This window comes from Melanerpes formicivorus, unplaced genomic scaffold (genome assembly GCF_026170545.1).
Source record: "Melanerpes formicivorus ecotype bairdi unplaced genomic scaffold, bMelFor1.0.p_v2 SCAF_16, whole genome shotgun sequence".
Classification (NCBI taxonomy): domain Eukaryota; kingdom Metazoa; phylum Chordata; class Aves; order Piciformes; family Picidae; genus Melanerpes; species Melanerpes formicivorus.
The window spans coordinates 15,429,402-15,442,938 of record NW_027142368.1 but is presented as its reverse complement, the minus strand read 5'-3'; the positions used below and the strand labels follow the sequence as shown (position 1 = coordinate 15,442,938).

The window sequence follows — 13,537 nt, the reverse complement described above, 5'->3', positions numbered from 1 at the left end:
AGGCTCTTCACCAGCTTCGTTGCTCTTCTCTGGACCCACTCCAGCACCTCAGTGTCCTTCTTGTAGCATGGAAGGCCATGTACTCACTCAAACCTTTAGCTGTCATTACAAGCTAGATGACAATTAGGCACTGGGGCAGTGTATGTCCCCCTGCCAAGACCCCCTTAGGAGTCTGAAGGAATCTCTTGGTGCTTGAGCTTCCAGGCTGATAACCCTCTAGGAGCTCTGTGGGCAGAACCAGGGGCATGTGCAGCTGCACAGTGGGTCATGCTTAGCAGGAATGAGGGACCTGGGGACTCTAACGGATCATGGCATCTGCAGCACAGCGTGAGGAGGAAGCTGTGACTCCGAAGGCTCCTCAAAGCCAAGCATGGCTATAACCGGGCTGGTTACTCACTGCTTACTCACATTCCGGTTGATGCTGGCAGCGGGAGTTTTCCCGACCAGCCGCGAACAATGACTCATCTCCAGGTGTTTGTATTTGAAAACGCTTTTGTTTGATTTGATTTGGTTTAAATTTCAAGCGGCAGCCACCCGTACTGACCTCTCCCCGTACAGCTCCCGGATCCTCGCTGCCTCCCCCGGGGCCCCGCGGTGCAGCCCCGTTCCCTACCCGCCGCAGGACTCGCAGCCGCTCCTCCCCCTGCGGAGGAAAAGCCTTTTCTTTCTTTATTTATTTCTTTTTTTTTAATTCGTGCTGGGAGCGGGCAGGACCAATCCGAGGGCCGCCCTGCCTGCACTCTACCGGCAAAGCTGCCGCCGCCTCCCGCCCGAGCCGCCCCCATCACCCCGCCCCGGGCTGCCCGGGAGAGGAGTGGGATGCGCCGGGCGGGAACCCGCCGCTCCACTGCCGGAGGGCGAAAATGAGGTGGCGGCTGGTCTCCCTTCCGTCTGACAGCTGAATGATTTTTTCCCTTATTTTTTTTTTTTTCCCTTGTAATTACTATTTTATTCTCTTTTTTCCTCCCGGTTTTCACGCTCAGCACCGAGGCGAGCCGGGAAATTTTGTGGCCGCTGGCGCATTTTTGTTTAAATCTGCTGTCAGTGGACGTTTCTCCTTCAGCTCCAGCATCGTTGTCCTGTTCACAGCTATTAAGGCTTAAGAAGCTTGATTCTCTAAGGCTCGTATCCAAGGGCATCAGTCATTAACACACTGAGCTACATCTGCTTCTTGGCTAAGACTGAAGAAAGACATCTTAAGCTGGAAATCCTGCTTGCTCGCTCACTCGCTCGCTCTCTAGTGCATGCGGAAGGGGAAGCTTTATGCAGCAGCAGGTTCCTGCCTTCTTTTTTTTCTTCTTCTTCCCTTCCAAAAGGCTGCCTCACTTTGGAGATGCAGTGACGAGATAATGGAGTGAAAGTCTCCCGTTTCCCAGGGAAGAACGTTTTACAGGAGTCAGCCAGAGAAAGGAAAGGAGCGAGTTCAAATTAACAGCAGAGATAGGAAGGAGGACAGTGGTGAAGAACTGAAAATAAAATTAGAGGGAACAGGTGGAAGGCTGGCATAAAGGCAGGGGATTTTTGGGACTCAAAGTGGTGTGTGGTGGTGTGCTTTTATCTTTTTTTTTTTAAAGTATTATTATTTTTATGATCCTTTTTATTGCTGTTCTTCTATTCTAAGCTGGTTTTGGAGCTCCCTGCAGTAAAGCAGACTGTTGTAGTGTAGAGCAGCTTCCCCAACGTGCCCTTTTTCTCTCCTTGCCTGCTGTCTCTGCCGTTGCTGCTGCTGACAGAAACGTGTTAGGAAAGCAGAAAGAGAAAATGCCAGCCATCCTGGTAGCCTCCAAAATGAAATCGGGACTACCTAAACCCGTACACAGCGCTGCTCCAATCCTGCATGTCCCAACGGCCAGGACCATCCCACAGCCCTGTTACCTGAAGTTTGGGAACAAGGTGGAGGTGACGAAGCCATTGTATTCCAGCCAGATTCCTCTCAAATCTTCTATTGGACAAGAAAACACAGGAGATGGACTCCCACCAAGGAAGAGTAGCTCGGTAGAAAATGGATTTGACACCCAGGTTAGAAGGCACCAAGTGCTGGGGAGGTGTATTGAGGATTGATTCCTATATTGAATGTGTGCAGCAGGCTTTCTGAGGGAGATCACTGATGGGAGCTGCAGTGGGAAAAGGGATGTGTGTGTGTGTCTGTGTAATAACATCTGTCTGCAGTGGTGGGATGTTTTATATTCTGCATGGTGGGATGTGTGACTGAGGGGTGATTCTCTGATCTTGTCAGCATGGTGGAGCTGATGCTGGGGTGGTGAGGGATGGTGCTGTGTATGCTGCTTCTCCATTGCCTCTGCCTGAGTTTGGGTGACTTATAGAAGGGAGAAGGTAGAGATGTTGGTTGTGGGGTGTGTTCTTTGTGTTCTTTCTGCAGGTGCTAATTGTGGTGGGTGGGTTGCGTGCCTGGGATGGGGTGAGATTGCTGGCTGTTACCAATGTGTTTTGTGTTTGGTCATGTACTGTGCTGGAGCAGCGAACGTTTGGTAGTTGTAGTTGTGTGTGGAGTGAATGGGAGGCAGTGCCTGCTGCTAAATCACAGTATGCATGCCATCCTCGGTGCAGCAGAATTCCATGGGTTCTGTAGGAAATGAATACCCCCCCGGAACTGTCTGGTTTAATGCCCCATGTGCATGACATCGCAAATGCAGCTCACGATCCGCAGGCATTTTTTGGTCTTCTCTTTCACCTTGATCAGTTTATAACCCATTTTTACATGTGCTGCTTCCTCTGTATGGAGGAGAAACTCACCGTTCCTCAGCTGCTTTCATTGCTGTCAGCACAGTACCGCCTGCAGCACGGCTGGCGCTGCCCGGCGCGCCGGTGCCCCGGTGCCCCGGCGTGCTCCGCCGCAGCGCGGGCGAGCGGCCCCCCGTGTGCGGGAGCAGCCCTGGGCTGTCAGCTGTTCCCGTGGCTGTGAGCAGCCCCCTGTGTGTGAGCGGCTCCCGGTGTATGAGAGCAGCCCTGGTGCGTGAGCTGTTCCTGGTGCGTGAGCTGTTCCCGTGTGTGTGAGCAGCCCCCCGCGTGTGAGCGTACTAGGGGCTGGGCGGCGCAGCGGGGCTGCTGCAGCCCGCAGCCTTCATCTGTGGGGCGCAGGGATGGTTCTGTAGCAGCGTTGGTGTCTTTTGGCAACAGTCGTGTACGCTGCAGGCTGCTTCTACCGAGGTCTGAGCCCAGCAGAAGGCGATACCGTTATACTACTGGCATAGGGACATCATGGCAGATATGGAGCCTTTTTCCCCCCTCTTTCCTTCCTCAAGGAATAATGGGTGGCGCCTGTGGTCTAGATTCTGAAACCTATGGCCTCATAACCCCATTCTCTTAAGGCAAGTGTGACTACTGGTTGGGCAGGTCTGGCCCCGTGCCCTGAATTTTAGGATGTGCTGCACTTTCACTGCTGGAAGGCAGGGTGATGTATTGGGCTGCTCGGGCCAGACAGCTCTGACTGTAGCAGTTCCTGAGGGACTGGGAGCAGGAAAAGGAGGCAGACAAGTATTGGTGGTAGGGTGGTGGCAGCAGACAGGCTGACCTGCCCACCACATCTTGTTCATAAGGGAGAAACAAGTACTCCTTTCTCCCTTGTGCCGGAGTCTGTCCTTGTGATTGTGAGATGTCAGCAGAGCCTCATTAAATGCTGCTCCTTCTTGGTTTCACGATGAGATTTTGTATTGCTGCAAAAGTGATTCTTACTCATAAAGATTTTCTCATTTTGTGACAGATTATGAGCAGAGATCCTGCCCAGTGGTAGCTGCTTGCAGCAGTGAAGGGAATGCTATGGTGGTTTTAACCCTTCCACACAAACCCTAGGGTGCTGGGGGCTTTTTAATATCCTGATGATGAAAGGGTCTTCATGATGACTTGTTATATTTAAACAAGGAATGATTTTGGCCAGAGGAATTTCAGGTCATTTTGCACTTTGATTTCAGCAGCAGGAGAAGTCCTAAGCTTTGTCATGCTCAGTAAGCTCACTTGGGTAGCAGCCTTAGCACATGGCCAGCACCTTTTAAGGTGTGAAGCAGTGAGGTTTGTTTTACTGTCCATTATCTTGAATAAACACAGTCCTCTCTTGTTATTCTTATTGATCCAGCTTTGATCCCTCTGCCCACATAAGGAGGCAGGGTCTTGCCATTCCAGGTAGCAATGTGGAAGGTTGGCCTATATCTGAAGGGAGAATTTTCCAGATCGGTTGTATCCAGGGCTCTGTTCTTTTCCTATGGTCCCTCCCAAGGGAGGAGGAGCAGGATGGATGGACAGCTGCCAGATGGTATGGCAGCAGCTGAAGTGTTTTCATCTTGGAAAACCTTCAGCTGTGTTCAGGTGCAGCAGTGCTTTCTGACAGTAAGCCCAGTAGGGTTTAGTCTTACACACTGTAGCAGGAGCAAATATCTCCAGAATCATAACCACGTCCTATGGCAGTGATGACTTGCTCCTCTGGACACTGCATCTTGAGCTCCAGGGTGGCCCTTGCCATTTTACTGTGCAGGCACCTGGCATCCCCTGTGAGGGAGCAAAATTATTTCCTTATGGTGACACTTTGAGTTTAGATCCACAAGCTGGGGCAATATCAAATGTTTTGACACCTGTCCTCTGTAGATCTTGGTCCCCACACGGAGCTTGCAGCTCATGGAGAAGGACATAATATCCTCCTGTGTGGGTGGAGAGAGACTTAAGAAGAGCTTGTGACACTTGTATCAAAAAACTCCAAAGAAACAAAGAGACCAAAGTCTATTGAACTTGTGCCGTGTTCCTTGCTGAAGCTGAGCCCAAAGCCATCTCTTTGACTTGGAGGCAGGAGCTATTTGTATCGACCCCCGAGGTGCTATCAGGACACTTCCAACACAAGTGGCAGAGAAGCATTGCTTTTGTTCAGTGCTTAGTGGGCAGAGCAGTCATTCAGAGTGGGCTATCTGAGTTCAGCTGCTATTTCAACACCAGGGAATTTGAACTCCTATCATATCTCTGAGGGGTTTCATAACCAACAAGCCACAGGAGATTCTGGGAGTATTTTCGGGAGTTGCTCTTAATCCTGGTGCAATTGCTCCTCTTTGCACTACATGACACAAAATTCAGTTGCATGTGCAGAATAAGGACAGGGAGCAGCTTAACCTCATGTTTAGGGCATCTGCTTACTGGGAAAGAGATGAAACTGGGAGGGATCACAGTATCACAGAATCACCAAGGTTGGAAGAGACCTTAAAGATCGAGTCCAACCTGTCACCACAGACCCATGACTAGACCATGGCACCAAGTGCCACATCCAATCCCCTCTTGAACACCTCCAGGGATGGGGACTCCACCACCTCCGTGGGATGAAACATATAGGTGGAATGCTTTGGACTGTTTGTGCATATGACCTTTCTCTCCCATCATGGTGTAGATGGACTCCCACTTTGAACATCTGTGTGCCTTTCCCCCTGCACTTCAGTGATTATGCTGGAGAAGAGGCTGTCTGTAGTGCATAGAGCAGAAGTCACAGTGTGAAGACTGATGCTCATCATCTTATGCTGGTTTGGAGTGCCACAAGCCACTTGCACACCCCTCTTAGCTTCATCAGCTCTTTTGTTGCCATCTGGTACCTCCCTTGACCCTGATTCTTCATAGAACATGGACACTGAAGGTGACTTTCATTAAGGCACTCATCTTTTCAAAGCAGCTGAGAATCAAGGTGCCCCACTTGAGAAGTGCGTTAGCAGAGACCTCAACAGTTTGCTGGCTTTTATTGTTCCTCTCGATAGGGTTTCACATGTGTAAGCTCAATTTTTACAGCAACTGGAAATTTTGAGCCTTAAGGCCATATAAGGGCACTGTGTTATTTGAAATGCTGTGCAATTTATAAAAAGCATTCTTCAGAGGCACTTGCCAGAGAGAGGTCTGAGGGCTTCAGCACCAAGCTCCCTGCAAATGCTGGTCGGAAATCTTGGGTCGATGAATCCCGTCCCTGTTTTGTTGTCGCTGGTAGCCACCCTCCATTCATTTTTCCACATGAAATTCCCTGTGTTGGCCACAACAGTTGCACTGCTGCTGCCTTTGTCTGCTTTGAAAACACCACCAGTAAGTTGCACCCACGTTCAGAGGGCATTGTTTTGGAAATATTTAACTTTGTTACCAGAGGAACTTCCGTGGAGTAGATAGCAAAGAGAGAGAGAGCTCGGATACAAAATGGTATTTATTAGTTGGTCTGAAAAAGTCCTGTCTGTTGGGCCAGACACTGGCACTGTGAACTTCAGGAGGCTCTTTGATCATTCATTTATTATTTTTTTTCTTAGTTATTATCATTATTTCAATTCAGAATATGCCAGAGGTCACTTGGATTCGAACTTCCTTTCAGTTTTTAACTGTGCTGCCTGAGTGAAAATGTATCACAGTACCTTAGAGGTTGGAAGGGACCTCCAGAGATGGAGTCCAACTTCCCTGCCCAAGCAGGATCACTTAGGGTAGTCTGCACAGGAATGCATCCAGGTGGGGTTGGAAAGTCTCCAGAGGAGGAGACTCCACAACCTCTCTGGGCAGCCTGCTCCAGGGCTCTCCTGATATTGAAGTGAAATCTTCTGTGTTCAAGCTTGTACCTGTTGTTCCTTGGCTTATTATTGTGCCTCTCTGAAAAGAGCTTGGCCCCCTCCACTTGACACCCACCCCTCCGATATTTATAGACCTTGTTCTCCTCTCAGTCTTCTCAAGGCTGAACAGCCCCAGGGCTCTCAGTGGGGTCTTTTCCCTCTGATTTCAGTTTAATTATGGCAGCTCATTTGGCCACTGTGCAATGTTCCTTCCCAAGCTAAGTAGCTTCACTGTTGAGCTGCCTGAGATGGGGTTTCCAAAGCTAGTTCTGGTGGAGCTACCAATGCTGCTGTTGAATTGACTTGACTTTCTGCATTCCATGGCAGTGTTTTTGAAACACCCACTTAATGAGACCTTTTTGCCTCCTTCCAATGTAATTTATCCTTTGTGCTATGTCTGTGATCTCTGCTAATAGGTAACATCTAAAGGGCTTCCAAATTTTAATGTCCTTAACCTAAGAGCACGCTTTAGAGGCAGGGATATTGTTCTCATTTTACCAATGAAAGGCTAAAGCACAAAGAAACTTCCCCAAGGTCAGGAAGTCTGCAGTGCTATAGAAAATTACTTTCTAGTCCCCTGACTATTAGATTATCTTTCTCCTTTGCTGCTACTGGTTAATCAGTTCAAAATGCTCCTGCATGTGGTGTCCATGTGTTCTCCCCTTGCCCTTGAAAGTGCTTCTGACTCCACAAAATGGTGTTTTGTCAGTGAACTCTCACTTCCTTTGTCCCTGTTGGACCAAATAAGTTTTGTCACCTTCTGCTCTGACGCTTGATGGATGGCAGCACTGAGCAGGATGCTTTGGCCCAGCTCTCCTCTAACCAGAAATGAGTTCATTATTTAGTTTCTCCTCTTACAGTCTTTCTCCTGGCCTCCCTGCCTGCACTGGTGAATTTCTTTGAAAGCTTTTAGACATTTCTTTCTTGCCTTTCCCAGAGTTCTTTGTCCAGTGTGTGTGCCATAGAAATTCCCTTTGGATATAATTTTTTGGGGTTCTCTTAGGAGCCTCTGCTGGAGGCTTGTGTGAACTGAAATTGGCTTCATCTGAGAAGCTGCAAATCCCCTTCTCCAACTGCCCCCTGATGTATCTAATTTCATAGAACCATCATAGAGTGGCTTAGGCTGGAAGAGACCTTGGAGATCATCTGCTCCAATCTCCCTGCCATGGGCAGGGACACATCTCAAGTAAACCAGGATACTTAAGGCCCCATCCAATGTGGCCTTGATCCATCTCCAGGGAGGGGCCATCCACAACTTCTCTGGACAATCCATTCCAGCATCTCACCACCCTCATAGTGAAGAACTTCTTCCTAAGATCAAATCTAAACCTATTCTCCTTCAATTTAAATCAGTTTCCCCTTGTGTGGAAGACAAGGGCACACTTGTCCCTCTCCAGCCTCCCTTCAGGTGCTGGAAGGCAGCCCTGAGGTCTCTCCCCAGTTTGTCAGTGTTAAAATGTGGGTAAAACAGTTTTAATGTGTAAAGCAAATGTAACATGATGCAACTGAGAGACAAAAGCATCTGTCTATTGCTGGGCTGAACAAGTGCCCTTAGTGCTGGCAGGCTAGATGGAGCTCATCACAGTGCTACAGTCTTCTGCAAAATACTCTTACCACAAATCAGGTGTGAAGCCTCTCCTAGGATCATCTTCTCGAGATGCAGGGAGGTACAGGGGTGGTAGGAGAGGCAAGCAACAGGTTCTGCTGCTTAAAACTCCTGGCAAGAGACCTGAGCTTTACTTCTCAGAAAGAAAATAGGAAAAGAAATGAAGTTATAAAGAAGGGAAGCTGGCAAACAAAACCTGAACCTTTCCTGAGTTTAAAAAACCTGAGAAAAATGAAGAAGAAAGAAAGGGGGGGGGGGGGGGGGCAAGTATGGGTGGTGCTGGTCTCCATTTTCTATCTAGAGGGTATCAGAACACACAGTCTTCCTTTTATTGCGATAGGAAGAGTGGGTTCAAGGCTGGTTGTGGTTGACTTTTATCTCCTTTGAAGTGTCCTTTGAGACACTTTTGTCTGCTCTGTAGTTTGTTTCCAGATTATCTCACCCCTAGGTTTAAATCTGTTCAGTTTGTGGAGGTGTTCTAATGCTTTTGCCCTGCAAGTCCATTTTTTCCTACCAAAATGGAAGAAATTAAGGAGGGATTGAAATCAAAGCAATTGATCAATCCATCAGGTTTTGTTTGATTTTTTTTCCCAAACATGCCATACAGAATAAATATCATAAGAGCTGTTGAAGAAGATGCATTTGTGAGTGAAATGATAGTTTGGCCTTTAACAGAAGGCTGTGTTTTCTGGTTTTCTGTTTTCCCCACTGATTTTCTGCTTATCCAAGCTTTGGGGCAGCTTTCTCTTTGTGTTCTGGTATAAATCAAGAGGTGCTCTTAAAATTGAACCCATTAATGGATTTTTTCTTTGTTCCCCAACCCCCACATCTCAACCAAACTCAGACTGGGTCTCCTGAGAAGTTTACCTGGCTAAAAATACCCTGCTTGAACACTACTCGGCTCTGGTGAGACCCCACCTGGAGTACTGCCTCCAGTTCTGGAGCTCCTATTACAAGAGGGATGTGGAGGTGCTGTGTCAGAGAAGGGCCATGAGGATGAGCAGAGGGCTGGAGCGCCTCTCCTATGAGGGCAGACTGAAGGAGTTGGGGCTGTTCAGGCTGGAGAAGAGAAGGCTCCAAGGTGACCTAATTGTGGCCTTCCAGTATCTGAAGGGGGCTCCAAGAAGGCTGGGGAGGGACTGCTCAGGATCTCAGGTAGTGATAGGACTAGGGGGAATGGAATGAAGCTGGACGTGGAGAGATTCAGGCTGGAGGTGAGGAGGAGGTTCTTCCCCATGAGAGTGGTGAAGCCCTGGACTGGGTTGTCCAGGGAGGTGATTGGGGCCCTATCCCTGGAGGTGTTTAAGCCCAGGCTGGATGAGGCTCTGGCCAGGCTGATCTAGTGTGGGGTGTCCCTGCCCATGGCCGGGGGGTTGGAACTAGCTGATCCTTGTGGTCCCTTCCAACCCTGACTGATACTATGAGACTATTTTTAGAAGCACTTCTATTTGAAGTATAGAACTGGTCAGATTTTGTGTGTATGACTGGACACAAACCGTTGGTACATTTTGTAACAGGAAGTTGCTGCTTTTCCATTCACCAAGAACTGGAATTCAGTTCAGACACTTGGCCCTTGCCTGTGTGCCTCTAATTTTATCTGTGAATTGTTTTCTTTCTGAAAGAGTTTGTGGAAACATTCTCAGTTTCTTTGGTTGTGCAGAGCACAGGCACGGAAATAACTGCTAAAACTTAAACCAAATAACCCGGCTCTTAAAAATAATTCGGCCCACAGGTCAGCTCTTATTTTAAACCAGGCTGAGAGCTCAAGTTTTATTCTGATTCCACCTATTTTTATTTTGATTTTCCTCTTGACATTATTTTTAGGTGTATGACCCTTGGGATTATTTTTCACTTAGCTTTTTGGGCTGCTTTAGAGTTGGAAGCAATGTGTGGGAAAACAATACCCTGAACTTCTTCACCTCTGGACTGCAAAATGTGCTTTTATCAGGAGGTTTCCCCCTCCCCCCCCCCCATGCATAGAATGGTTTGTGTTGGAAGGGAGCTCCAAAAATTGTGTAGTTCAACCCCCTCTCTACTTGCCCAAACAAAGTGAATAGAATCATGGAATTGTCAGGGTTGGAAGGGACCCCAAGGATCATCCAGTTCCAGCCCTCCTGCCAGGGGCAGGGACACTTCCCACTAGGTAAGTTGCCCAGAGTCCTAGCCAGCCTGGCCTTAAAAACCTCCAGGGATCTAATGTGGCATGAAGACAAATGCTATTCTCTTAGAGAAATGGAATGTGAGAACAGAGTGTGTGTGTGTCTGTGTGTGTGTGAGAGGTTAAACACCTGGAAGAGGTGAGGGAGGACACACTCACATCCATAGAGGTCATTGTGCAGCTTTGGCTAGAGCTGGCGGAGACAATCATCAATGGATCGGTCTGGTATGACAAACTTGATTCAGTCCTGGATTCTTCTTCACTTCAAAGAGTCTTTCAGCAATTTAAGTCTTCCAGACTCACTGTTTATTAAAGCATCCTGTGTCTCTCAAGATCAAACATGCCTTGGCCACTTGCAGCAACAGCTCAGCAATGGGTTTTTCTTCTCTTGCTCAATCCCCATGGGTCAGTCTGCTTCTCAGGATGGCCATACATACCCCAGACTTGTCTGTGGCTTAACTGAGACAGATTATTTTGGGAAGGAGTATTTTTATGTATCTTATTCCTCTGGGGATGGGCTTTGGAGCACACAGGGGTCTGATCCTCCGGGGTAATGTGCCAAGGAAAGCTGGCTAAAAGCTGCCCGCCCCGTGGTGTGGAGCTGGAAGGGAGGCAGCAGTGTCCTATTTATCCCCACACAGCCTCACCAGGGGAATTGTAGTGAACTTGTTTCAATTTACAAAACAAAACCACTTTCTGCTTTTTAAGTGGGAAGAGCAGTGGTTGCCTAGGATCCTGTCTCCAAGCTCTCAGATACAAACTTCCCTCACTGCAGCAGTGAAGCTTTCCCTTTCGGTTCCCAGCGAGAGGTAGCCGCTCAGCCTTTTATTGCCTCGTAGGGTTTGGGCCACGTGGAGTGATTTGTGGTGCCAGTGGGCTTGTAATCCCCATGGGCCATCCCCACCAGTGGTTTGCTGTATCTGGCAGCTGTGCCATATTTTTAAACATGAAAAATCAGTTCCAGCTTTGTCTTGTTGAGCAGGTTACTTGCACTTGAAAAAAACCAAACCAAAACAACCCAGAAAAGTAAACCCAAAGAGGCTGAAAAAAGGCTTATGAAAGAACCTGGAATCAAAACCCCCAGGGCTCCTAGATCCCTTAACAGCAGATCCTCCACTCTTCTCCTGCAGTTTCAGATTCATGCTGAAACTTCCTCTTCTGGCCACAATGTGAACAAGGCAAGATTCAGTGCCCTCTGTTGCCTCCTGAGCTCTCTGAGGTTCAGGAGAGAAGGCTGTTGTGTTGTGTTGTACACACAGATTTTCACCTGCTTGCTTCGTGGGCTGGGCAATGCCTGTTGGTGTGAGATGTTGTGGTGGGGACTGAGGCCACCCTGGGCTTCCTGTAGGCTGCTGTGTCAGCGTTCCTGAGCCACTGGCCTGTCAGATCCACTCAGTGTTCATTGCACAGCATTAGGCAAAGAGAGCTGAGAAATGTCAGTGTCCCACTGGTAAATCATTTAATTCCAGATAATTTTTCAGTGGTTCTTAGCAGCTTCTATCAAGAGATTTTTTTTCAGCAGGCTTTGCATGCACCTGTGCACCTTTCAGTTGTGTGAACAGCTCCTGGTGGAGGAAGGAGTCTCCTGTAAACCATCTTGTGAGTAGCTGCAGCATCACTTAGTGTACCCTCCCTCCTTTCTTCTCTGACAGCAGCTGAAAATGGCAGGGCTTGGTTTGGCCAGCACTTTGCATCCTTTATAGCAATGCTGCTAAATGCTGGGCTGCAGTGGATGGAAGCTCAGCTCATTTGCATGATTTCAGATGCCAGCTCGGTTTAATGCAGAGCAGCTGGTATATGCTTAACTCCTTCAGGAGAAAACTTAATACCAGCAGATCGCATTATCCAGGGCTACTCTGCTCTTAGGTATTTGTTTATTTCTTTCTTCTGTCTCTTTGCTGCTTCCCAGCACGTTTGTGGAGATCATTTGTGTGTGGCTGGGGAAGGGCTTGGCTCTCTGTTGGTATTTCTGCCTCTCACAGGGTTCACAAAGGGAATAATTGGTCCTGTGGTGTGGCAAAGACGTGTGGTGGTATCCTGAGCACCCACTTACACTGACCTCAGCAGATAGGGCTCTCAATTAACATGTGACACGAGGAAGGATGGTGAGATTAGTTGGAAGAGGGACAGGTGTAGAGGCCTGGATTACATGGATTACTGATACTCAATTTCTTAGGGTGAAATTTCAAGGTTGGGGATGGCTAATTCCACAGTTAGGGAATTAGGATGCGCCATGCCGTTCCTCTGGGTTCCATGCTGGCAGCCAGAGTCACCCCCCAAGGGAAGGCAGAGTTGGAGGATCAAAGAATTCCTTTGCTCCCCTGAAATAATTAGTGCAGCCTCAGTGAGGAGATGGAGGGAGCATAATCTTTTAATACCAGCCCTTCTCAAAATTGACCTTGTCACAGGCAGCTTCAGCTTCCCGCAGAGGAGCAGATGTGTGAGAGAGTCACTCTTACTGTGTCAGAAATGCTGGCCTGGTGCTTCATCCCCTGCCAAAATGCTCTGCCCTTTCCATGGGTGATGGGCTTGCATGCCAAAGAGCTCTGGATGTGCCTTTGGGTGAGCTGTGAGACACTGTGTGCTGAAGGTGGGCTTTACAGAGTCAAGGCTTCCCTGGGGCACTCACCATGGAGCTTTTTCTTCCTCTGGGAAGCTTATTCTCTCAAGTCAGGTCCTGAGATGAGTGTCCAGAGAAGGGCAACAAAGCTGGGGAGGGGTTTGGAGCACAGCCCTGTGAGGAGAGGCTGAGGGAGCTGTGGGGGTGTTTAGCCGGGAGAAGAGGAGGCTCGGGGAGACCTTCTTGCTCTCTACAACTCCCTGAAGGGAGGTTGTAGCCAGGTGGGGGTTGGTCTCTTCTCCCAGACAACGTGTGACAGAAGGAGAGGACACAGTCTCAAGCTGCTCCAGGGGAAGTTTAGGATGGATGTTGGGAAGAAATTCTTTACAGAAAGAGCTATTGGCCCTTGGAATGTGCTGTCCAGGGAGGTGGTGGAGTCCCTATCACTGGAGTTGTTTAAAAAGAGCCTGGATGAGGCACTTGGAGCCATGCTTTAGTTGATTAGATGGTGTTGGGTGAGAGGTTGGACTTCATGATCTTGAAGGTCTTTTCCAACCTGGTTAATTCTCATGAAGCAGCAGTTTCAAATGGTCAGTGCTGAAGACTATTGCTAGCTTGGAGCACAACTCATTAAGCTGGGGCCAAACCATCTC

General features: G+C 48.5%; 1 protein-coding gene across 4 annotated transcripts in view; it reads left to right on the top strand.

Moving 5' to 3' along the window:
- NAV2 (neuron navigator 2) overlaps positions 1-13,537 on the top strand; it is a 353,869-nt gene that overhangs the window by 148,440 nt on the left and 191,892 nt on the right. For 2 of the 4 annotated variants that reach the window (XM_068148344.1, XM_068148343.1), the window contains exon 1: positions 851-2,019. The exons of 1 other annotated variant lie outside the window; for it this stretch is intronic. In XM_068148344.1, coding sequence (XP_068004445.1) covers positions 1,762-2,019 — 258 coding nt within the window. In that variant the 5' untranslated portion in view covers positions 851-1,761. Of the gene's footprint in view, positions 1-850; positions 2,020-13,537 lie in introns of those variants that run through there. One more of the 4 variants, XM_068148345.1, reaches the window with a different exon arrangement.